General features: G+C 44.4%; 4 protein-coding genes across 4 annotated transcripts; all 4 read right to left on the bottom strand.

Moving 5' to 3' along the window:
* Positions 1-96: 96 nt before the first annotated feature.
* On the bottom strand, positions 97-4,996 carry larp7 (La ribonucleoprotein 7, transcriptional regulator). The gene is made up of 13 exons (XM_080542667.1): positions 4,930-4,996; positions 4,106-4,328; positions 3,806-3,906; positions 3,610-3,693; positions 3,344-3,508; positions 3,118-3,223; positions 2,583-2,918; positions 2,024-2,195; positions 1,484-1,635; positions 1,223-1,338; positions 958-1,117; positions 719-810; positions 97-593 (listed from the first exon to the last, which is right to left on the bottom strand). Exons 2-13 carry the CDS (start codon positions 4,311-4,313, stop codon positions 516-518), a joined length of 1,770 nt encoding a protein of 589 aa, XP_080398793.1. The 5' UTR covers positions 4,314-4,328; positions 4,930-4,996; the 3' UTR covers positions 97-515.
* Positions 4,997-8,846: 3,850 nt separating this feature from the next.
* On the bottom strand, positions 8,847-13,296 carry LOC308168924 (ATP synthase subunit C lysine N-methyltransferase-like; the record flags this gene model as incomplete). Its single annotated transcript, XM_080543564.1, has 5 exons — positions 8,847-9,242; positions 10,198-10,248; positions 11,096-11,233; positions 12,643-12,717; positions 13,096-13,296. The coding sequence occupies 5 exons, from the start codon at positions 13,294-13,296 to the stop codon at positions 8,847-8,849; spliced, it is 861 nt and encodes a 286-aa protein (XP_080399690.1).
* Positions 13,297-15,828: 2,532 nt separating this feature from the next.
* Positions 15,829-19,782, bottom strand: LOC308168923 (NLR family CARD domain-containing protein 3-like; the record flags this gene model as incomplete). The annotated part of the gene is made up of 6 exons (XM_080543563.1): positions 15,829-16,159; positions 16,278-16,355; positions 16,609-16,692; positions 16,947-17,030; positions 17,165-18,887; positions 19,497-19,782. 6 exons carry the CDS (start codon positions 19,780-19,782, stop codon positions 15,829-15,831), a joined length of 2,586 nt encoding a protein of 861 aa, XP_080399689.1.
* Positions 19,783-21,622: 1,840 nt separating this feature from the next.
* On the bottom strand, positions 21,623-25,882 carry LOC308168922 (actin-binding protein IPP-like; the record flags this gene model as incomplete). The annotated part of the gene is made up of 9 exons (XM_080543562.1): positions 21,623-21,844; positions 22,231-22,451; positions 22,711-22,833; positions 22,922-23,059; positions 23,321-23,479; positions 24,217-24,372; positions 24,510-24,729; positions 24,975-25,186; positions 25,513-25,882. 9 exons carry the CDS (start codon positions 25,880-25,882, stop codon positions 21,623-21,625), a joined length of 1,821 nt encoding a protein of 606 aa, XP_080399688.1.
* Between the last annotated feature and the right edge of the window lie 263 nt (positions 25,883-26,145).

The raw sequence follows: 26,145 nt of genomic DNA, 5'->3' as shown, positions 1-26,145 counted from the left end.
TTAGTTATGTTGATGAAAAATTAGATACTGGTATAGCAATCCAAACAATAATATCTCAATATCATATTGATTTACATTTACTAAACAATGTTCACCAAAGGTTGATGTTTTTTAATTAAAAAAGAACATTTCATCCAAAAGAAAGCAACATTACTGCCATGACATCTTCAACAAATATCTGGACTCAAGATATTTACAGTATATACACAATTCATATATATAGTGGAAATGGGGGACACAACCTTCCAGGGGAACTAGATTTGAGAGCATTAAAAATAAACATCAAATAGCCATGACTTATTTATAGCCTACAACAAAAAACATGGCGTCATTCCTGCTTATAGCATTCCCATGAACAGAGGAAAAATACTTTAAAAAACCTATGAAGAAAAAAAAAAAAATGCATTTAGCTTTCAGGGAATAAAATCAATCCTGAAAAATTCCTGTGGTTAGGATAGAGGACACACATCTTGATGGCTTGCCTTATACAGTAAGAAATAACATCTTTCATCTGATCAGTCTTCAAAGAAGCGGATGTGCTTAGTAGCCTCCTTGGCCCTGGCATTGATGATTTTCTCTGCTTTGGAAATCAGCTGGGGCAAAAAAACAAAAGAGGAGAGAGAAATTAGACGCAAGAGCCGAGAGAGACAAGAGAAACATTGTTCAGATAAAAACAACATCACGGTCTGCCAGGAAATTTTGGAAAAATAATGCCGACCTTCTCTGTGCCCCGTTTCTTGTCCCTTGGCCGATTCAGCTTGGCCTGGCGGTCCACCAAGATCTTCTGCCAGTACCTTTGTTCATGGTCTCCTACAATGAGTGTATCAAATGAGTGATTGCCCATTTAGGAGACATGATTCAACCAAATTATAAAAAAAGGACAGTTCACTCCAAAGTATGTTTGTCAGAGAGTCTATATAAGTGACCTGAGGGAATGAACTGGGATAATCTGCTTACCCGAGAGCATTTCCAGTTGCCAGCTGTGTTTTTTCTGGAGCTCAGAGCTGGCAGTGATTATGGCCGCGGCGTCCTCTGGGGTGTTAAAGCGGACGTGACCTTCAGCGTCCCCATCGATGGTGTCAACGTACACTACTGGTGACACCTCAGAGAGTGCGTCCTACACACACACAATTTTTTTTTTTGGGTATACTATTTTCCAACCATACACAAGTAAAACTAAATCTAAAAAAAACAGACATGTTTAGATTGTTCCACATCATACCTTTATACACTTTCTGCCAGGTAGTGGCTTGGTGTGTGTGATCTTCACGATGACTCCACTCACAAACTGAGGACCAAGAGGAGTCTCCTTTTCATCTGGCTTTACACTATTATCAGCTTCAAACAAAAAAAACACAGATCACAATACATTTTTGGATAATAAAGATAATATTGAGAGTGAGATTCTTTCTTTTTTGTGTGTTATCCTGACACCTGCTTTCTACAGTTGATGGACTAGGTTCTGGAAGTATTAGAAGCTTACATGTCTGTTTATGCTGGAGACTGGTGTCCATCTCTGACTCAATCTGCCTTTTATCCCCCTTGTGGTCGACTTTAACCAAGCACTTCTTCAGATTTGACATACTCCGCTTCTGCAGGGTCAGATATTCCTGTTTCAGGACCAGCCAGTCTTTCCTTCCATCCAGACAAGTGAGTGGAGGAAAGGGAAGGAGACGAGACGAGAGAAAGAAAGAGAGAGAGAGAGAGAGAGAGAGAGAGAGAGAGAGAGGTGGGAGGGGGGGGTGGTTGAGTAGCCAACAGTCAAAGTAAATTCCTGTACATTCAATAACAATGCTTTCCTTTGACTGTATTATTATTATTATTATTATTATTAATAATAATTTATTTTTATTTATTTTATCTCGGACGAGATGCAGATTTTTTTTATTTTTTTTATTGTCCACCCTGTGGAGCAACTTTATATGCATTTTAAAATGGTCAAATAAGATCAATGCTATTGGCATCAATCTGGTTATTTAGAGGATCAATGCTATTGGTCTAATTAAAATTACATATAACTTACTTGGACAGAACTCTGAGAGGAATGACCTCTTCCCCAATCTTCACTCTCTCCTTGTGCTTCTTCTTCCTCTTCCTCTTTGCTTTTAACAGAGAGTCCTCTCCTTCTCCCTCCACCTCCACCTCCACCTTTTCCTCCTCCAACTCTTGCTCCTTCTCACTCTTGACTGGTAGATCTGAAGAAAAAAAAACATATCTGAGAAGCTGAAACAAAGATAACCCTGTGAGTTCAGTTCTTACAACTGAGCAGATTATGAGGTTTTTCCACAGGAGATGATCATTAGGGCTGGATTCAATAATACCTCCCGTTTACGAAGGGTTATGTTTACGAAGCAACTACTACCCACATACACATCTTAATCTGACATCTGGAAGCATATATGAGGGGTGTCTATTTGGAAGTGCTGTGCTACCTACTGATATTGAGTATTTGATCACTGGGAAAAGGGTAGGTTTGCATGTCAGTGCGCAAATAACACTGCCAAACTGATTCAATGAACTGAGCCAAACGGATTCAATGAACTGAGCCATTACCTTTCTGATTCAATGAGCTGAGCCATTACCTTTCCCATAACTCTCCATCTCCTCCCTCTCCCTGGGAGCCTCCTCCCCCTCGCTGGTCCTCCTCATCTTGGACGGCATCTCCCCCTGGTCAGCACTCTCTGACCCCTCCCCTGCTGATGACCGGTGTCTCTTTTTCTCCACCTTGGATGGCATCTTCTGGGCACACGCAGTCTCTGCCTCTGCAGCCTCAGCTGAGCGCTTCCTCTTTCTCACCGAGGGCTCAGGCGCCATTTCCTGTTCTATGGCCTTTCCCGAGGATGTCTGTAACGGGCCGTCCTCCTCTTTTATACTCCCCCTGGATTTCTTCTTCTTCTTCTTCGTCTTCTCTTCCTTGTCTGCAAAGATACACGTTGGATAGATGAATGGAAAGGTGTAATATAATAATAATAAAAAGTCAACAGGCACATTTACACCTCCCTTTCATGAGAGATAAGATGAGTTAAATTAGGAGCCTGGGTGCCATATCATGGTTTCTGTCCTGTTTTATTGTGTGATGTTTCCATGGAGCTGTGCTTCCTCGTTCACTACACCCACCTTGTGTGGCACTCTCATTGGCTAGAGGGGGGATAGGCTTCCTGTTCTTGGTCTTGGGAAAGATCCCTGGCTTTGGGTAGGCATCTTCTGGGGGGTTATTCAGCATCTGTTTAAAGGATGACATTTTTTTCTATCTAGTTAATTCAACTAACAGAAAAGAAACTCATACTGGTTCAAGGGGAGCAGTGGTGGTGGTGATTATATGGAGGAATATTAATGGCATCACCTCTATGGCTTTCTGAGCTTGGCCTTCTGTCTCAAACTCCACAAAGGCGAACCCCTTGGTGTGACCGGTAGTCTTGTATCTTGGGATACTGATGTAAACCACATTGCCACATGTGGTGAACACCCGCTCTAACCATCCGTGACTGACACCCTTGGGCAGAAGTTCCTGAAAAATATTTGTTAGTTTAATTTCATATCAAGTACTAAGGACAATCTTGACTTTGCTTCCTTAAAAAACAGCCAGGACCACATATAACTGGTATTTACCACATAGACTGTGCGCATATCGACATCTTTTGGATCCTCTCCGATTGGATGCTGACGTCGCAGTTTAGTTCCATCTAAGTTTACCTGAAAACATGGAAATGACAAGGCAATTATCGACCTGTGCCTAGATACATACCCAATAATCCTAAATGACTAACATAGAAACCTAAATGGAACACACGATAATCCACTTTACCTCGACCACCAATGAATTCTTCAGCGCCCTTGCAATTAGCTTGACATCAGATGTCATCTTTTTCATTCGATTGAAGGTTGTTAACACTGATATATCAACATCTGGAGAAAATTAAACCAACGTTAGTTTACAGTCAATTTGACAATTAATTCCAGAGGAACAGGGAAACATTCAGGCCAAGGGAGGGTGCATGCATTCACCGAGCATGTCAAACATCTTCACATAACCACAAGAAGTCATAATTGGTATGGTTTCTGAACCTATTTTGCTACACCACAGCAGCCCGTCGACAGTTCTTACATCCATCTCTTGACTCCTCGACCAGCTGCCTCAGAAATCTGTCCTTATGAAGGTTGACGTCCCCGAACCAGAACTCCACCTGCTTCTTCACATCTGCCAGCAGCTGTTTCACACGGGACCTCTTTTTCTTCTCATTCTCTGTGTTCTTTCCACTGGGGTCAGTGGAAGAAGGGTCCCCTCCCACAGGTCTCTTGTCAGTGTCAATCATGTGTACAGCCTTCACCTGGGGAGTACAAAACATTCTGATCAGATCCATCTACTGTAAGCTTGAACAGAGTTGCAAAAGCTACACTGGAAATGTATTTAACTAGTCTAGCAATTACAAAGCAAACAGTTCAAGGGCTGGACTAATAATAGTTTAATTCCAATATTTTTGTTTTCTTTTGGGAAAGTAGTAGTGACAGTAGCTTACTACACCAAAAAGTAGTTAACCACCGGAAACACTACTAGGATTTGAATGGTGTTGAACTACCAGCAAGCTACTGCGAAATGCAGTTAAACGGAACTACTAACTCTCCAACACTGAATAACTCAGGGCATGACTGTGTTGCTTGGTTTTTATTAACTGCAATGTCAAACAAACACCCATTCATGCATATATATAACAAGCCACGACCAATAATGTTACAAACGAATGGCGACCAAAAACACAGGGTGCATAGAAGGCTACAGGCTTTTCTATACAATCTGCTTTCCAACATTCAGCCAAGACAGATAATATCGCCTCTAGCTAGAAGGAGCAGGCAGCACTTAGCTAGCGAACTGTTTAGTACCTCATCCACATTGGAAGTAACAGGTTAGCAATCAAAGAGGAGGTCGTTTACCTTATTGTATACGGTAAGAAGAAATGATTTATCTAGAAAGCTAGAGAGTAGCGGACACTGAGGAACACTTCAGGTATGGAGTTCAGTCAGGATGGACGCTCAACGGCATTGGTTCGTTTTCACTCCACATTGGGTCTCTTACTGATGACGTACATCGCTCCCTTTTATGGGCTGTGTTCGAAATGGCATACTAGCATACTCAATTAGTATATACTGCATACTGCTTACTAAATTCATAATACGTATGCCAATACCAGCCGACCGAAAATCTATTATACATTTCTTGCATACTCAAATTTCACATAATATACAGTGTGAACGCACTGCATACTCAAAATCTACGTCATATCTAGTATGAGTAGTATGCTAGTATGCCATTCCGAACACAGCCCAGGTCCTTGTTCGAATACCCCTGCATGACTCCTTCCTCCGTTCCCTGGAGTAACACTGGGTTCTTTCCAAACTCTAATAGTGGAATCAAATCATGTCTCTACCTACAGACGGTCTCTAGTAGAATGTGTTATTGTTGTCGTCGTCGTTGTTGTTGTTTACCTTAAGGAAGGAGTGAAGGAAGTAAGGATGGAGGAAAGGAAGGGTGAATTTTTAGAAGTGTTCAAATCGCTTTCGACATAGAACGATGGAGCGATATTCAAACACAATTTAGAGAAACGCTGGTAACACACTGGTAAATATTTTTTTTTTACTATAACATGCCTAAAACTATAGTATTTATTGGTCAATCGCAAACATTCGACTGTGATCAGATTATTGAAACCTTAATCTAAAAATATCTAAATTCATAATTATTCCTAGGTAAATAGGGGTATAGGCCTATGGGTAGATTGGAAATGATAAATAATATTAATTTCAGCAAGATATTACAAATTGCAATTTTATTCATACAGACATTTCTAGTCATAAAACACAATTATAGTCATAGAATGTGGTGCACCAACATTTAGCTCTGCTGAGTGACACCCCTCCAGATTACATTGCAAGACATTATTTTGTATACTGTAGGCCGTCAAATAAATTTGACATACACATTTATTGCAAAAATACATTTCACATGTTTATGACAAATGATTGAGTCACTTTCAGTCATATAAGTTAAAAGGCTTTGTGGGAATAAACGTTTTACTTGTCTTATTTGTGTGCAAAATAACAGCATCCGCACACACAAACACTGTGCAATTTTTGTTTGTTTATTGCGAGCTTGCTGAGCTTTTCATCCCTCAACCCTCCTCACCTTCTTCAGGCATGGCGGATGCTGTTATTTTGCACTCTATTGATACTCTTCAGTGCCAGCACCTCAGCTAAAGTCTGATCACGGATGAGCGGTGGTATTTTCACTATTTTGATTGGCTTGTCTTATTTGTACAGGTTATAAACATGACCGACAGTAGACAGGGGAAAGAGTCTTGATGATGAGAGAGCAATAAACATACAATCCATGTACTTATAGCTCTGCTGAGCTGGGAAACTCTAGAATCACTCAGGGATTGGACATTATAACCCCCCTCCTCGTACACCACCCTCCTCATACGCACTCCTCATACGCCACCCTCCTCATACACCACCCTCCTCATACGCCACCCCCCTGCATACGCCACCCTCCTCATACACCACCCTCCTGCATACACCCTCCTCATACGCCACCCTCCTCATACACCACCCTCCTGCATACACCCTCCTCATACACCACCCTCCTGCATACACCCTCCTCCATACACCACCCTCCTGCATACACCACCCTGCTCATACACCACCCTCCTCATAAGCCACCCTCCTGCATACACCACCCTCCTGCATACACCACCCTCCTCATACGCCACCCTCCTCATACACCACCCTCCTCCTCATACACCACCCTCCTCATACGCCACCCTCCTGCATACACCACCCTCCTCATACGCCACCCTCCTGCATACACCACCCTCCTCATACGCCACCCTCCTGCATACACCACCCTCCTCATACGCCACCCTCCTGCATACGCCACTCTCCTCATACGCCACCCTCCTCATACGCCACCCTCCTGCATACGCCACCCTCCTGCATACGCCACCCTCCTCATACACCACCCTCCTGCATACGCCACCCTCCTGCATACGCCACCCTCCTCATACACCACCCTCCTGCATACACCACCCTCCTCATACGCCACCCTCCTGCATACGCCACCCTCCTCATACGCCACCCTCCTGCATACGCCACCCTCCTCATACGCCACCCTCCTGCATACGCCACCCTCCTCATACGCCACCCTCCTCATACGCCACCCTCCTCATACGCCACCCTCATACGAGCTGGTTTCTCTATGTGAACCTTCAGGAGCTGGTCTCTCTACCTGAAACCTCAGGAGCTGGTCAGTAAGTTGCGTGTGCGTGGAGGATCTATTCCAACAATAGAAAAGCGGTGCGTACCATCTCAGCCCTCTCTGGAGGGGCGTTCGCCTGGGAAATCAACCTTATCACATCTGCTTTGCGGTGTGCACATAAAAGCTCCCTTAAAACGTGTGGAATAGAGATGTTCGGATGATTGAGAATCCATAATCTTCCAGTGTTTTTACCCACCCGGGGCAGGAGATCTGATCCCTTTTTTCTGGAGGAGGAACCTCCACCGTGCCTGGGTGCTTCAGCTGTCTGTCTGTCTGTCTTCACCTCTCTCTCTCTGTCTAATAACGGGATTCATTGTTAGCCCCTAGTAACAATTTACCCCTTTTGACTCTAGAATCCCTAATAGCCGTATTCGACCACGAGCAACCTCCCGGTGGCGCAAAATATTTCCAAAATGATTGCTTGGAAATGCAAAAACGATGTTCCGATGGCTGTAGGCGCACGGCGTCAATAGACGGATTTCATGTTTTGAAAAATGGTCAACCAAATGTGTTATTTTCAAGCTAGGGTACTAGGGTAGTAGACTACCCGTCTAATATCCAGCCTAGTGGTGGTCCCGGTTGTTGGTGTTAACCTACTGTACCGAGGGGTGTAGATTCTCGCTTTTCGCTGCTACAACTGAGGTTTTGGTTACGTATATCCTTGTCCATTCTCCTCCCTCTCCCCGCTTGCGTCTGCTGTGTCTCCGTTACGTCTATGCGCGCCCTCCAATCCAGCCTACTTCCACTAGCGTCATCACCAGTGCATACGACTGTATGGCCAGAACACGGAAACTCTAGGCCTTTTGGTATAATATGTGCAATGACAATCAATCTAAACCGACTTTGAGCAGCACAGAGGACTCAGGCAGAGCAGGACAAACTCACACATTTGACAACCGCTTCATAAAATGTCAAATACCACCAAAAACAAAGCCAGATTAAATCCGCCTCATTCGTAGTATGAGAGTAGGAGAGTATTAGGGTTGGGTTAAGACGCAGGGAATCTTTCCTGGATACACAGTGTACAGGTGTACAGGTTTTCCGCCCTTGCTTGCTTGCTGTGCGCCGGTGGTCCTCGGGCCTCTCCTCGGGGGCCCCCGGCCGCCACGCGTGCCTGGTCTGTTCCGCCGCTGGGGCACCTGCTTGGCTAGCCTGGTGCGGGGCTATTACCTGCTTGGCTAGCCTGGTGCGGGGCTATTACCTGCTTGGCTAGCCTGGTGCGGGGCTGTTATGGTCTGTGCTTGGTTGGCTGGTCCGGGTGTGCTGGTGGTGGGGCGGGTCGGGTGTGTGGGGCGACAGGGGCTCCCCGGGGGGGGGGATTTGGGAGCCGCTGCTGTGCACTGGTAGGCAAACTGGTAGTAGTCGCTCTATGAGTGGCTCTATGAGTAGAGGGCTGCAAGGGAGTTTACCTGGATGCACAGTGTTCAGGTTTGTTACCTTTGCCTGCTTGCGTGTTCTGTCATCATGTGAAGCGCATTGAGTCACATCTTGTGAGAAATGCGCTATACAAATAAAACTTGATTTGATTTGATTTGATTTAGGGTTGGGGATGCTTTGAAGTGGTGGTATTGTCCGCAGTGCTTGGCAGTTCTGCTGGTGGTGTACTGGGCCCAGCCTGTGGTTCGGCTGGGCTCAGGGCGGTGAAGGAGGAGGAGGAGGAGGAGGGCTGTGGTTCGGCTGGGCTCAGGGCGGTGAAGGAGGAGGAGGAGGGCTGTGGTTCTGCTGGGCTCAGGGCGGTGAAGGAGGAGGAGGAGGAGGGCTGTGGTTCTGCTGGGCTCAGGGAGGAGAAGGAGGAGGCGTTGTAGACCCAGACCGTGTCGATGCCCTCCCCAGCGGTGGCGTCTGGCTGCCAGGAGGGGAAGGGGAAGCGGCAGGCCACCACCCTGGCCCCGCCCCCCAGCTCCCTGCTCAGCTTCTCCTCCAGCTGCTCCATCTGGAACCACACACAACTGTTATTATTATAACCACACACAACTGTTATTATTATAACCACACGCAACTGTTATTATTATAACCACACGCAACTGTTATTATTATAACCACACGCAACTGTTATTATTATAACCACACGCAACTGTTATTATTATAACCACACACAACTGTTATTATTATAACCACACACAACTGTTATTATTATAACCACACACAACTGTTATTATTATAACCACACGCAACTGTTATTATTATAACCACACACAACTGTTATTATTATAACCACACGCAACTGTGATTATTATAACCACACGCAACTGTTATTATTATAACCACACGCAACTGTTATTATTATAACCACACGCAACTGTTATTATTATAACCACACGCAACTGTTATTATTATAACCACACACAACTGTTATTATTATAACCACACGCAACTGTTATTATTATAACCACACGCAACTGTGATTATTATAACCACACACAACTGTGATTATTATAACCACACGCAACTGTTATTATTATAACCACACGCAACTGTGATTATTATAACCACACGCAACTGTGATTATTATAACCACACACAACTGTTATTATTATAACCACACGCAACTGTTATATAACCACACGCAACTGTTATTATTATAACCACACGCAACTGTTATTATTATAACCACACGCAACTCAGCTATAATAATAATCATCATCATAATAACTATAATAATAATAATAATAACAACAATAACTCTAATAATAATCCTCATCATCATAATAACTATAATAATAACAATAATAACATTAATAACAATAATCACTCTAATAATAGTAGCACTAACGTTAACAATAATAACAATAATAATAATAATAATAATAATAACACTAACAATAATAATAACAATAACAATAATAATAATAATAATAACAATAACAATTGGAACAATGGAAGTTTACCATCTGGGGGACTCCGAATATGACCACATTTGAGTACTGGGCAAAACTAACCTGAAATGAGAACCGCACATTACAATGTTATCAACAGAAATAAACACATCAAACAATTGATATTCAGTCCAGCATAAAGACTGAGAGGTAGACCAAACTGCCCTGCCCTACAATGCTGTGACTTCTAACTCCCCCAGCCTCCCCTGGTGTGCTACCTCCCCCAGCCTCCCCTGGTGTTCTGCCTCCCCCAGCCTCCCCTGGTGTGCTACCTCCCCCAGCCTCCCCTGGTGTTCTACCTCCCCTAGCCTCCCCTGGTGTTCTACCTCCCCTAGCCTCCCCTGGTGTTCTACCTCCCCCCAACCTCCCCTGGTGTTCTACCTCCCCCCAACCTCCCCTGGTGTTCTACCTCCCCCCAACCTCCCCTGGTGTTCTACCTCCCCCCAACCTCCCCTGGTGTTCTACCTCCCCCCAACCTCCCCTGGTGTTCTACCTCCCCCCAACCTCCCCTGGTGTTCTACCTCCCCCCAGCCTCCCCTGGTGTTCTACCTCCCCCCAGCCTCCCCTGGTGTTCTACCTCCCCCACCCTCCCCTGGTGTTCTACCTCCCCCCAGCCTCCCCTGGTGTTCTACCTCCCCTCAGCCTCCCCTGGTGTTCTACCTCCCCTCAGCCTCCCCTGGTGTTCTACCTCCCCTCAGCCTCCCCTGGTGTTCTACCTCCCCCAGCCTCCCCTGGTGTTCTACCTCCCCCAGCCTCCCCTGGTGTTCTACCTCCCCCCAGCCTCCCCTGGTGTTCTACCTCCCCCAGCCTCCCCTGGTGTTCTACCTCCCCCCAGCCTCCCCTGGTGTTCTACCTCCCCCCAGCCTCCCCTGGTGTTCTACCTCCCCCAGCCTCCCCTGGTGGACCTCACCTTCCAGAGGTCTGATATGTAGAAGGAGGTGGAGCGGTGAACCCCCTCCCTCCGGGCCCGGTAGCGGGAGTACCAGACCAGCCAGGGGTTCAGCTCAAACCCCGACGCTCGGAACCCTCGCTGGGCTGCTGCGATCACCTGGACACGTTACACAAATAACACATATGACTACTAGAACACTACCTGACTACCTGAACACTACCTGACTACTAGAACACTACCTGACTACCTGAACACTACCTGACTACTACTAGAACACTACCTGACTACTACTAGAACACTACCTGACTACTACTAGAACACTACCTGACTACTAGAACACTACCTGACTACTATTAGAACACTACCTGACTACCTGAACACTACCTGACTACTACTAGAACACTACCTGACTACTAGAACACTACCTGACTACTACTAGAACACTACCTGACTACTACTAGAACACTACCTGACTACTAGAACACTACCTTGAATGTTTTTCTGTTTTCTGTACTGAATGTTTTCTGCCCTAACTGAGCTGTTTGACAACAAAATTTCCCCATTGGGGACAATAAAGGTTTTCAATCAATCAACCTGACTACTAGAACACTACCTGACTACTACTAGAACACTACCTGACTACTACTAGAACACTACCTGACTACTACTAGAACACTACCTGACTACTATTAGAACACTACCTGACTACTAGAACACTACCTGACTACTAGAACACTACCTGACTACTAGAACACTACCTGACTACTAGAACACTACCTGACTACTAGAACACTACCTGACTACTACCTGAACACTACCTGACTACTACTAGAACACTACCTGACTACCTGAACACTACCTGACTACCTGGCTTTCTCTGTGTACCACATGTACAGAAGAAGAGATTTATTTTTTATATTATTGTACCCTTGATTCCACTGTAGTACGACTGGTTCCGCTGTAGTACGACTACTATCACTTTAATACTTCATTATTACTTGCTGTACTTATTTGACTCTACTCTATTATTGTGATTTTGTATCTTGATGCTGCAATGCCAATGTTGAGGAACCAAAGCCAAAGGATTGTACACTTGTGTACATGTACATTGGGTCCGGTGTAATAAAAGCTATTCTGATTTGAGTTATTGTAAGATTATGCCCAGGATACTAGTGAAATATTTGCAGCAATTGTTCAACACATTTTAGAGTAGTGTTGGTAGTCGTCCTTATAGGCTTTACCACTGCACTGCTTTAGAATAACTGAATAGTTTGTATCGTGTGTTCTGTGATGTTTTGTGATCTGCATAATTTTTTTTTAAAAAGACGTTTTCTCCTAGTAACATTGTTGATGAATGGACTCACGCAATTAGGGATTTTGTACGGAGGGGGAAGAGCTTGCTTTGACATCTTTCCATGCAGTACGAATGCATTCAGTGATTTAGCCTACTGATTTACTTTAGGCCTATAGATTCTCCGCTTTTACCCAAATCACTACCATCCCCAAACCCACTTCCCACATCACACAACACAGCCACGAACCCTCCCAGTCCCAGGGGCACTTACGATCCTTCCATCCCCACTCCCGATGTCGACCAGGGAGCCTGTCCTGGCCTGCAGCACCTGCAGGACGTTGTCCACCTAGATTGTAATCAAGTGCAATACTGAAACACAACTGTGAACATTTCAAACCTGCAAACTGCGACACTTTAAATGAATGTGCAATAACACTATGTGCAATATGACAACCCTCGGGTACATAAGGTTCAGAGATAGGAAATGTTAGAATAGGTATAGCATAGCATAGAGTACAGCACAGTGTTTTATTTGTATAGTATAGTGGATAGTGTACATAGCCTTTATTTATGTAAACCAGCTCTTTTCCCTTCTTGTTTTTAGTAAAAAAAAAATCCTAGCACCAGGGGAGTCCCCCCTCCCAAATTTCGTTGTATGGTACCTGTACTATATCAATGACAATAAAGACCATTCATTCATTCATTCATTCATTCATTCATTCACCTGGGCGGGGGTGGCGGGCACGTAGGGCAGACACACCCTCCGCAGGGCCGGGAGGACGAACGGCGCCGCCACCGCGTAGAGAGCCACCAGGGACCCGCCCAGCAGCCCCGTGGCGACCAGACCCCAGGGTCTTCTGAGGCCGCTGGCTTTAGTACCGGGACTCGGTACCGTGTCTGCTTCACACAGGAGGTGTTCCGACATCACGGGACCAGAGGTTGAGGACGGTGCGTCTCGCTGCTGTGAATGACCCGTCAGATGAACGGCTGAGCTGTGAGTGACCCGTCAGATGAATGACCCGTCAGGTGAATGGCTGAGCTGTCACCCGCTCAAGGACGAGGAGTTAGAAAACATTTAGAAATGGCTGAAACTGCACAATACATGCGCATTAAACTATGAGGATATGGCTAAACTACAAAATGACTGCCGAAGATAGTGGAAAAAGGCGGACTGACCGGCCAGTAAACTGCACGAAAATAACCTTTACAGCCCCTCTTGCTCTCTCACGCTCAGAACGCATCGGTGCGCTGTAGTTATTCGTCCGACTTGTAACATATTTCTTTTTTTTTGTTCCATGCCTTTTCTTTACTGGGATTTTCACCCTTAAATGTGTTTATTTTATTTACAGTAAATTGCTTTTTACAAACCTCTTTGACACAATTACCTGATGATTGATAATGATGATTTTGAAATTAAAATGAGAAATTAAATAAATGTGCACCTTTAATAGACAACATAACAGTCCAGCAGGTCTTTGGAGAGTTTGAAAGGACATCGGTGTACCATCATTGACAGGGTGAATAATGTGAATACACACAATACATACTGGTAATACATAACACATACAACACCACACAACAACATCGTGCAACATCTTGAATAATAACAATATGTGCAAACAAATGTAAAAAAACTTTTTTTTGTGAATGAATGAAGAATAAATCACACAATTGCATTTGACACAACAAAATAAATACATACACATCCATTTAAAAGAGAGAGAGAGGAACAAATCAAAATTAAATTAATAAACATAAACATTTACATTTACATTTAGTGTTCATATACATTTACATAGTCACAAGACAAACATCCCATGATTCCAATACAATTGCCTTGTTCATGCGTCACACAATCCAACCAAAACAAAACAAAGTGTATGAAAACAAATGGAAATCAATGACGAATAGGTTGATGTGTTAGGCTTAGGGTTAGGGCTAGGGATAGGTACATGCTGGCATGTCTAACCCTAACCCTAATCCTAACCCTAACCGTAGCACCCTAGCACCTAACCCTAACCTTAGTTTTCCCACATGTACCGTAACACATAATACACTGGTAGACCCAGAAAATGGTTCAAATATAATTGAGTACCGTAAAATAATCGAAATTCATTAATTTTCATTCATTCGGTAGTCAACTCCTGATCAATGTAAATGTAGGTTGTATAAAAAGAGATGATGCATAATAAACGTTATGATAATTGTTGAAGTGCCTCTTGCTAAGATGTTTTTAAGACGATACATAATATCACAGCACTGGTTTATCAAGTGTAGGCTAATTATAGCACAATACTTGCGCTGAATGGTTGGGTCGCAGGCAGTGGCGAGTAAGTTCTATTTTCTTTAGAGTCTCTTGTTGACTGACATATTGACCACCTTAAACTGGCACAACCAGCAATGTAACAATTGCAATTCCGCCTGTGTCCACTGGAGGACACAGACCACTAGGAATGCACGTGGTCACGTGGTGACGTCACGATTTTGAAACTCAAAAGCCCTGAAAGTCTCTCCTTCTCTCGCCGGGCGCAGTGGCGTGCGCCTGTAATCCAAGCTGCTGGGAGGCTGAGGTTGGCGGATCGAATGAGCTCAGGAGTTCTGAGCTGCAGTGCACTATGCCGATCGGGTGTCCGCACTAAGTTCGGTATCGATATGGTGCTCCTGGGGGAGCCCGGGACCACCAGGTCGTCTAAGGAGGGGTGCACCGGCCCAGGCCGGAGACGGAGCAGGCCAAAGCCCCCGTGCCGCTCAGTAGTGGGATCGCGCCTGTGAATAGACGCTGTAGTGCAGCCTGAGCAATATAGCGGGACCTAATCTTTTCATCTTTTTTTCTCCACCAAATAGCATTTCAATGTTGTACTCCATCAGCGATATTGTTTTCGACCATTTTGCTTTCTAGTCTGCACATATCTTGCCAAACCGTAACTTCTCTGTAACTCAGGCTACTAGCGATAACAGCCGTTTTTCCGACAACCCGTGATCGCCTCTCTCTGGAATAAAGAGGTAATAATCTTTATTTAGAAACAGTATATATCGTTTCCAGCAGAGAGCGCAAATCTACCGTCAACAAACTGAGAGGTGGATGGATGTTGGTTTGGAGTCGTTCCACTATTTCATTTACATTTACATTGACTATTTCCTTCTTATTTTGTTTGTCCACTATATTTCTGAATGTTGACAGACAGACTGAAATCTACTGCAAGATACTAACTTAGAGCAAACCACATTTAGCATTATAATATGACCTGTGATGAAGTACTGTCTAGTACAGCTTAAAGATTCAACCTTTTTGTCATTGCACAAAATGTGTTTTTTGCTCTAGGCACAGGTTCAGTCATACCCTGGAGCAATTATCCCTTCATACATTGATTTATAGGGCCACACAAGTGCTTAGTTTATGAAACAATAGCGTAGACACCAAATGACAGCACAGTCAGGTTTGAGAGTAAGGACACCATCAGCAGGGCAACATCCTCTCAAACTTCTCCAGTTTCCTGCACATAATATCATCCTCTGTGCACTGCTCAATTCTGGTCTTGATGAGGTGCGTGAGCTTCTTGTAGAAGGTCCTTGCCCACTGGATTTCCAAACAGTGGACAGATATTTTGCAGACTTTGTAGAGAACTGTCACCAGTTTCTCATTGCTGCTGACCTCACACCTGTGAAAGACCCATTGTCCCCACTCCTCCCACATGCTGTCGTCTGTGAAGGTCACTGTGAAGCCCTCCCCTTGGGAGGTTCTGTTCAAAGACTCTGCTTCTTCGTCACTCACATCATTCCAGATGGCACTGCATTGCAAGTGGCGTTGGTCAATGTGGAGTTGGGAGAAATGTAATGAAATGCAATTGTGTGGTCTCACATCATTTTCACAGCTGTCAACGAATGTCAATCATTTAGGCTACTCACACGATTTTTTTCAAAGGACATGGACACAAGTCACTCAGTGACGAAAGGCCATTGTAGCTTATTTTGTTTCCCTCCATCCTGTGCAGTAAACAGAACATAAAATCAAAGGGAAATTACTAATAAATTATTAGCAACACAAGCATTAGCCAACCCCAAGGGAAACTCCCTGAGTGAAAAGAGGAAGAAGTATCTTTTGTGTACGATGACAAATCACCAGACAGACCACAGGTTTCATAGGGTTTCTTTTTTCTATCAATTGAATAATTATCTGTACGCCTACACACTGTGGAGAACATTCTCAGTTCCACTGAAACTTCACCTAAATGCTCACCATATTTCCAGCAGTGTTTGTTTCATTCTGATAGCATTAGCCAGAACAAATAACTCTTCATCTCCAATATTTGCCCAACCTAGACTGAAAGTAGGGAGGGGGAACCCATACATTAACATAAAGACAACTGATGAAAAGGTCTTACATGAGATAATGTTGTACACTATGTTTTGTAAGATGACAATTAGCACACTCTCTGAGTGTGAACAAATACTGGAATCCTACATTGTGTATCTTTGTGATATGTTAAGATGTATTACAAAAGGCACATAATCAAAGCAAGCATACTCCTTGATAATAGTTAGTTATAAACAATATTGCATGTTGATGTTACCTACCCAAGGTACAGCATGTCGTCTGATGACTGCAACACGTCAGCAAGGACTTTGACTGCATCCATGTCAAGATTATTTTCCCCAAGCCTAAAATGTTGAATAGAAGTGTCCATAAGATTAAATACTTGACCTAATCCCTCATCTATTTTTTTCATATAAATCACAAAAGGGTGGATACTCTTTCACATCTCATCTGAGGTTTACAGTATGGGAGAACTCACCAGAACCTCTCACACCTGAGCAGGTTGGGTTGAAGCTCCCGTAAGGCCTCTGAGCTTATATCAGTCCCGGTCAGATCCAGCTCTGTGATCTTCCCCTCTGTATGATTCAGGAAGTACTTTATGACATTATAATCCATTGGGGAGAGAGGTTCATCACTAACGTTCACGCGTAGTGTCTTTGGCTGGAGACGCTGGAACATAATGGGGTCCTGTTGCTCAAACAGACAATGTAGGTGGTTCAGGATGTGGGCCCCACTCTCGCATAGAGCCTGGATCTCCCTTATCAGCCCCTGTCGGTAATGTTCCGCTTTGTCATCGGAACACCCCAAGCCGATGTGCCTGGAGAGCAGTTTTAGGTTGCGCTGGGAGAGGATCCCAGAGAGAAACCTGCTAAACAGGTCCAGGTGCCCTTTGCTTGTCTCCTGCCCACAGCTGGCATCGAACTCAAGAGCATTAGGCAAATGATGGTCTGACATTGCACAGTAGATAGCAGCAAAGAATTCCTGTACAGTGAGGTGAGTGAAGGAGTAGACATCCTCTGTGCAGCCTGGCTCCTGGAGGGATGTCTGGTCTAGAAAGGTGCTGACCAGACTGCAGCCAGCCAGTGTTGCGACCTCTGGGTCACTGCCGTAAAAGACTGTCTGGTGGTCCATCAGCTGCAGGTAGGCAAGTCTACCCAGCTTAAGCACGATATCCGTAAGCTGCCCTGCGGCCCCACCCTTGGGGTCACACTGGGATGTTTCGACCCTGTCCTGGGTGTGAGACCGAAGCAGGGCCACCAGATACTGTGAGTAAATGTCTGTCATGGTTTTAGGGCTTTCTCCAGAGAGGCCTTTGCATTCTTTCAGGATACAGCACACAATATAGCAGAATGCTGGTATGTAGCACAATGTCAGCAATAACTCCTGAGCTGTCACCATTGCAAACATCCTTTGAGCCAGATCATCGTCCTGGAAGTAGCGTTGGAAGAAGTCTCTGATTTCCGTCCAGGAGAAGCCTGCAATCAGCACATAGCGGTCAACACAGCCCACGGGAATGTAGCTGATAGCTGTTGGCCTACTGGTGAGTAGGACAGAAGCCTCTGAGAGAAGCTCGCCCTGCATGAGGCTGGCAAAGACCTCTGCCACCTCTCCCTCCTCGTCTGGTTCAGTCACAAACACTTCCACTTCACAGCTCCTGTAGTGCTGGAACTCATCAAACCCATCTAAGACAATTAGCAGCTTGTCATCATTGGCCAGGATGCTGTCCAGCTCTTTGGCTAGGTGTCCATTTTTACGCAAGACTAACTCTCGGAAACTAAGAGGCTTGTGGATCAGATTTAAGTCCCTGAAGGTCAGATGGATGATGAAGTCGAAGCCGAGGTACTCTGCACTGTTCCCAAAATCACACAAGATCTTCTGCACCAGGATGGTTTTGCCAATGCCAGCCACCCCTGTTACTAGGATCTTCTTAGCAGGACAAGCGCTGGTTATGCCTGAAAAGAGCTCGGCTGGTTTGATCCTTCTGTGTTCTGTTGCTTCTTGCTGTAAAGAGAGTCGCCGTCGTCCATATGATAGGATTTCATGCCTTTTCATTTCTAAGCCATGATGTCCATTAACAAGCAGGAGATTGACATAATGTTTGGAAAATTGGATTTTCTCTCCGTGGCGAGTGTTGTAGTGGAGCATGCTCTCGCTCCTGCGTCTGAGGACCTGTTTGTGTTTTTGCATCACTTTATGGTACTCTTTAAAAGAAAAGATCACACACAAATGTATGGATTTGCCATCCTTGACACAAATCATGACAAATCATGTCTCTAACACTTCATCATAAAGAATAATGAGTAACACTTTTGGGGGGATTGTAAATTGTTGTTGAAACTAAATTAGTTTATTGATTTTTTATCAACTCATTCATTGATTGGTTTAATTTTATTTGAGTTTATGGATAGTCTTCAAATCAGTTGTTAACATTAATTTACTCTAATCTACTTACTACTACTTACTACACATATTAAAAGTGTGTGATCATCACTATACCAAAAGGTATTAGTGTGCACTAAAAAAAGATTTAGAGCACAGAGTAATGGATTTAGTTTAGCCTATAACTGTTTACAACTGATTCAAAGACTATCAATACCAGTTAACTGTCTATAAACAAATCCTGCTGGGACCATATACCTAAAACATAAGAGCGTGTACTAAATTGCATACTGTACTAACTAATCATATGCCGTACAACCCCCCAAAAGGAAACCTTAATGTGTTGTGAAGTGTGACTGTTGTGATAATGAATAATCAACAATAATAATTCCTGCACCTTCTGAAACCTTCCTCAGAGTTATATTCCTTACCCTCAGTCCCATGGTCTCTGCTGGCCTGTGTCCTGGTCCTCTGATGGATGCTAATGGAGAGGAAGGTCCTGGCTGCCTCCTCTCCTTTATACTGCAGGATATCCAGCACTCTCCGCACCCTGTCCCGCGGCCCCCTCTCACATGTCACCTCCTCTTGGTCATCTCTGGTGAACACCTCCCTGGCCATCAGGACATCCAGGAGGGAGTCGATGTGCCCCTCTAGCCGGTCCACTAGAGACACCCGGTACACCGTCAGCTCCCTCAGGCAGGATTCAGACTCTGCCATCGTCACAGACTGTTATGATAGATTCAGTGCCAGAACACAAGTGTTCACTTGGAACCTGTACCCTCAAAAACAACACTATCAATGCCCATCAGAAGTCAAAAGCCATAATGCGATCATGTTGATTTGGTTCTCTAGTTGCAGATGAAGTCTCAGTGAGCTGCTCCCAGATTTATGACTTGTCTTGGCTGTTACTTCCTGGGGAAGGTTTCAGTAGAATGTGAGCTAAACGGACTCAAACGTCATACAGAGTGGTTGAACCTTAATAAACTGGCAAAAAAAAGAAGAAGAAGAAAAGAAAGAAGTGCCTACTTAGTGCCTATTTTGCCTGGTTAGTAAGCTGACATCGAAAGTGGAGGCGTGACATAGCAGGACCAATGCTATGAATCATAACATGAATGTAGTTTGTAGTTTTTCTAGTTTGTGAAACACTGTCACCCTGGTATATGATCAAATTAGGACATTAAATTCTAACAAGTATGTAATGGTTTATAAGTAGTGTATAGAGAAGTAATCATGTTTTTATGTTGATTGAATATACCGTATATATCAAAATAATTGATTGAAATAGTGTAGTTAGTTACTATTACTTACTGTGGCTAGCAGGCTAATACAACAAATAATGTTGAATACGACAAAAATAGCATAGGTACACAAAACATGACTTTATTTTTGTTACAGCTCCAACAACGAAAAATGAACTGTACTGTAAAATTGTAATGAAAACATTTGACATTGATGAAATGAACAATTCCATAGCAAGAGCATACTGGAGTAAGTCAAGGTAAATCATAACTCATTCTTATTGGAACCTCTATTTAATGTCACACAATTCAGCACTGTCTCCATAGTAGTACAGACAGATTTAATACTTTGAAGTATTCTTTTTTGGCTACTTTACTTTCAAACAGCTTTCAAACATTTATAATGGCCCCTAATTCTAAAGTTTTCTAGCAAACCAACTGAGAAGTTTTAACTGCCTAGTGTGTTGATACATGTGTGTGTGTGTGTGTACAAGTGTGTCTTATCATTGCTAGCTGCAATTAACCAAATGAACAAAGGCAGAAGAAATATCAGAAATAATATTCACTACTTGACTCATGATTCATGTAATAAATCTCACACTATGAAGTCTAAGTGTATTAAGAAAAATAACAACTAAAAAGAAGATGGGGAAGATAAATCTCTAATAATTAGGACGAGGAGGTAAAGTTTCACCAAAGATCCCCTGACTGATGAGAATATCATCAAATTGGCGCAAATAACCTTGTTCTAGATTTACAATAACCTTGTTCTAGATTTACAATAACCTTGTTCTAGATTTACAAAAAACCTTGTTCTAGATTTACAATAACCTTGTTCTAGATTTACAATAACCTTGTTCTAGATTTACACAGTTCACAATCTGAGAGCTAGTCGTGTGAGAATCATAGATGAGAGAAATAAATCTCTCAGGACAAAATGACAGAATGTATTTGATTTGTACAGAATAGTAGGACAATATAAAGCAAGACTGCATGGGGATCCCCTAGAAAAGTTAACACAGCTCAGCCTCATTCCCATAGCCACAAAGCACAAACCCAGGATAGAGGGCCTGAGTGAATGTGGTCTGGACTCTGTGGAGAAGGGTCATTGTGTCAGAGACATTGTAGAATGACAGAATACCTGCCCTGTGATCCAGGTACACTCCAACTCTGGAGCACAGAGACCCTGAGACTTTCGTCTTAACACCATTGTGTCTTAACCAATATTCACCATTGGAGTACCCTAAACACCAGGATCTTTCATTGTATCCAAAACCAGTCTCATTATTGGCTCTGGATGGAAACAGTGGACCTGTCTCTCAGAGGACGGCCACCCCTCCATCACAGCGGCTGGTGATCATGTTGCCGATCTCAGTCCAGGTGTCCAGGTGGGGGTCATAGATCTCCACTGAGTCCAAAGACACGGGTAGTGAAAAGTCTCCGCCGGTGGCCCCCCCAACAGCGTAGAGCAGACCATTTACGGCTGATACGGACACCCCCGCCCGCGCCACCGCCATAGGTGCCACCTCCACCCACTTCTCCTGTGGAAGGAAAGACACATTATGGTTAAAAGACACACAGTCACAGTCTTTGTACTAGTCAATAATACATGCTCATCTATTGCGATTCATAGAAAAAAAACATCTTTGACATAAATATCTCAGCTCTCTAACCTTTTAGTCTATCTTTTAGTCAATTGGGTAGACTCTGCGGCTTTATCTAAGTATACAGGCACCACCCTCCCCTCTATAGGCGACCATCATTTAGCATGGGCCAAGTCAGTTAACATGTATTTTGTGAAGTATCCCCTTCATGTTATTGTTCAGTCAAAGGTCAATGTCCAATACACTAACTAATTGTACTAATTATGAAGCCTTCTGTGTGACAGCAGAGACAGACACCAGACAAGAGACAGACAGGCTCCAACCTCCTCAGGACAGTACTTCTCCACCGTCTTCAGGCAGCCCAGCGCCTTGTTCCAGCCTCCCACGGCGTAGATGCAGTTGTTGAGGCAGGCCACGCCCACGTGTGCCCGTCGTGTAACCATGGCAGGCAGGGCGCTCCAGCGGTGGGAGATGGGGTCGTACATCTCGGCCGAGCGCAGCTGCATCCTCTCGTGATCTCGTCCCCCGATCACGTAGATGAACCCTGCAGAGCGATCAAAGGCCACACAGATCTAGTTGGTTCAGAGGACCTTCCTAACAATAACATTACAATAACATTACGAGTGTTCATTAAGATCAAAGGGTAAATATGGTGTGAATATGGTATTACATTTTGCTTGTACATGTACTATATATATACATTTCTTCTTATTCTTCTTATTTTATTTGTTTTTAATTATCACTGAATAAGCATGCTAGTCTCTAAATCATAGGTTCCTTAGTGATCTCTGGGAGAGCCTAACCCTGTAACTCGCAGCAGCCAAAATAGAATCGTGGAACCGCCATGTTTCCGATGATCTCCCACTTGTTCTCTGCCGGGTCGTAGCGCTCCATCGTTTCCCCAATCTCCGATCCGATCCAACCACCTGCAAGAGCACAGTAGTGAGGTCACATATACTCTATTCACATCTACTTCCATGTACTGCATGTCCCAAGTGACAGGCTGGTGTTTACCTAGTGCGTAGAGCGCCCCGTGACAGGGGCAGACGCCAACTCCACAGCGTGGGAAATTCAAAGAGGCTACTGCCTCCCACTGCTTGGTCACTGGGTCATATCTCTCTGTGCAGTCGAATATCATGGAGTCCTTCTTGCCTGGGAAATAGCAAATGGAAAGCACAATTATATTATGTCAAATGGAAATTCCACTGTGAAATATCGACATGTCAAACATGTATGCATACAGTATGACTGTGATTGCATTATGGCACTTGTACATCGTTTTTGTTTTTACTCATGAACTTGAGGGACCACCATCTGTTGATTTCCACACTGTATAACGAAGTTGTTCTACTTCTACCTCTCACAGACAGACAGACAGACAGACAGACAGACAGACTGAGTGCACTGTCTCACCTCCAACCACGTAGATCATGCCCTCCAGCACGGCCACACCCAGCCCACTGCGGGCCTGGTGCAGGGAGGACACAGTGGTCCAGTATTGACTGAAGGAGTCAAAGCGCTCCACACAGCTGAGCTCACTCCAATGGACGCCCTGCAGCCGAGTGTAGCCTCCTGAGAGGGCGAAACCAGACGTGACGTGACGTGAGAGTGTTTTTACTACGCAAACGTAGGGAGATGAGGGCTGTATTGAAACTTGATAATCAAATGATTTTACAGGAACAACAAAGAGGTCTCCCCGCCACCTTTTTGGGTAAACAGCTGAGGGATGGGGCTGGAGAAATGTAACACATCTCAAATTAATAGACTGAGCTATGTATGCTTGGGCTCAAGAATTAATGGCTACAAATGTTAATTTTATTTTTTTATTTAACCTTTATTTAACCAGGCAAACATGTAAGAACAAATTCTTAGTTGCAAATGCAGCCTGACCAAAAAGCAGTGGCTCTTTGGGGGGGGGGGGGGGGGTAAGTAATACAATAAACAATAAAACAATAAAACAATAAAACAATGGCAAATACAGATGCATTAAAATACTAACAGTCAGAGAGAGGAGAGAGAGACGGAGGAGGTAGGGGTGAGGAAGAGCGGAGGTGAGGGATAGCGGGGGTAGTGGAGCAGGGGTACTTAAAATGAGGCAGTGATGGGTTATGGGATGGGTGAGAGACGGTGATCAACAGGTGCATTGATCGACTATGGTTCGCTGCAGGATTTGTTTGAAAGCAGTGAGTGAGGTGAGGGCGGTGAGTTTGAGGGTGTTTTGTAATGTTAACAAATCATTAATTTAAATGTCCAAAAATGTATATACCAATCCCAGACTGCCCCTTTTAAAGTTTACCACAGAGGCTTACCTATGGCATAAAGATATTTCCTGGCTTTTCTTCTGGGCCTCATCCTAGCAGGCTGTAACAGACTGTACATCTTATTCTCCTTGGGAGACTTGGTCACCTCTGTGTATTCCCTCAGCAGAGTCTGCAGTGCCACCCGCAGGCTGAAGTCAGAAATGCCTGCAAGGAGAAATTAAATGACTAGTCAGTCAGTTTAATGCATGGAATCATCCAGTGCTGTCAAGTCGTGAGTCGTCAAGGTGAGCTCCAGGCTTCTCTGTGTACTGCCTCTGAACTGTACTGTGGGTCTCAACTACCTTCGATGTACTTGAAGAGTCTCTGTGGGGAGAGCAGAGGGAAGCGTACAGGATCCAGCACCTCCACCACATGCTTCTTCCTCTTGGCCACGTCCTGCTGCAGCCAGTCCATGGCTGCCGTGAACACCTGGTACTCGTCCTCAATCCTCAGCTCCTCGCTGCGCAACAGCTTCACCAGTTGGTCCTTCGACAGGCCCCAGAACTCATCAGACACACACACCTAGACAGACAGAGTTTCTTTGAGTTTCTTCTTTGAGTTTTTATGTGTTGGCGTGAACGTGTTTTTTTACTGATTTAAAGATGGGATATTCGTTTCTGTCATAGCTACATACAAAGTAGATTAAAATGAGTGGTAAGGAGAGAGATCCTGCCTTGGAGAAGTCATTTAGGAACTTAAATATACAAATTATAGAAAAGGAAGATAAAGGGAAAGAGAGGGATGAGGAAGGAAAGAGAATGTTGCACCTGCAGGAAGTGGACATGGATGTAGTTCTCAGTGAACTCCAGCATGTCCAGACAGGCGATCTGCTCCAGGAACTGGTAGACACCAACGCAGTTAGATGGGTCCATGTGGCCCTTGAGGAACTCTCCACAGATGGACACCACCTCACTCAGCTGCAGCATGTCTGCTGCCACCATCAGCTCCTGCATGTTCTCCACTGTCACGTTGATCATACCTGGGGGGGGGTGGGGGGGGCAAGCAGCTCAGACTTCATTCAGAGAGATGCACACAAACAAAGAAGCTATCCTACCATCAATCAAAATAAGCATCACCTAGGCTATATAACATGGTGGTGCAATTCATGTGTATTAGCTTTCTGAACATTGTCTGTTGACTGAGAATAATAGCTAAAGAAAGGACCTTAAATACATAAACACACTAGTGTAATGAATGAACTAATGTCCTATGCATGAATGATACAAACAATATATCTTTCTCTTTCGACTTCTAATCGTTGTGTAGATACTGTCTGTGTATGGAGAGCATGTATCCTGTCAGGACCTGTGTAGACAAACTCCAGCAGGACCTCGAAGACTTCGGCCTCCACTCCCAGGATCTGGACCTCCTCCTTGTCAGCCTCACTCATCCCCCCGGAGAAGAGGGCAGAGAAGTAGGGGCTGCTGGCAGCCAGGACCAACCTGTGCACACTGAAGACCCGTCCACCCACCCTCAGCCTCACGTCACAGAAATCTGTGCGGAGCCTCATCTTGTTCATTTGGGCCAGTATGAGTCGAGCATAGCGGTCAGAGGCATAGAGAGCCTGCTCAGGGGACCCCAGAGTCCCCACAGCAGCAGCGGTGTCACCATGGCTGCTACTCCAAGACATGGAGGTAGAGGCAGGTGGGGAACGAGGTGGACCCATTAAGGACATGGTGACTCAGTCACAGAGACAGGGGCTGTGGTGTGTCCACCCGCCTACAGCTTCATGGCACAAGATTCTCTAAGCAGACATGTCATCTGACTCTAGGGCAAAAAGGAAGACACACATGACTGTGACTGACACTCTTTCAAAAGTCATAAATTAAATTATTCATAGTTCATTAAGTCATAGTAATACATGGAGCAAAGATGTGGTGCTATTGTTTAATCGTGACTTCAGCTTGAGTGTTTGTATATACAAGACATTGTGAGGGA

Source organism: Nansenia antarctica (assembly GCF_963989245.1).
Source record: "Nansenia antarctica genome assembly, chromosome: 12".
Lineage (NCBI taxonomy): Eukaryota > Metazoa > Chordata > Actinopteri > Argentiniformes > Microstomatidae > Nansenia > Nansenia antarctica.
The sequence above is the reverse complement of the archived record's forward strand: the minus strand, read 5'-3'. Positions and strand labels throughout refer to the sequence as shown.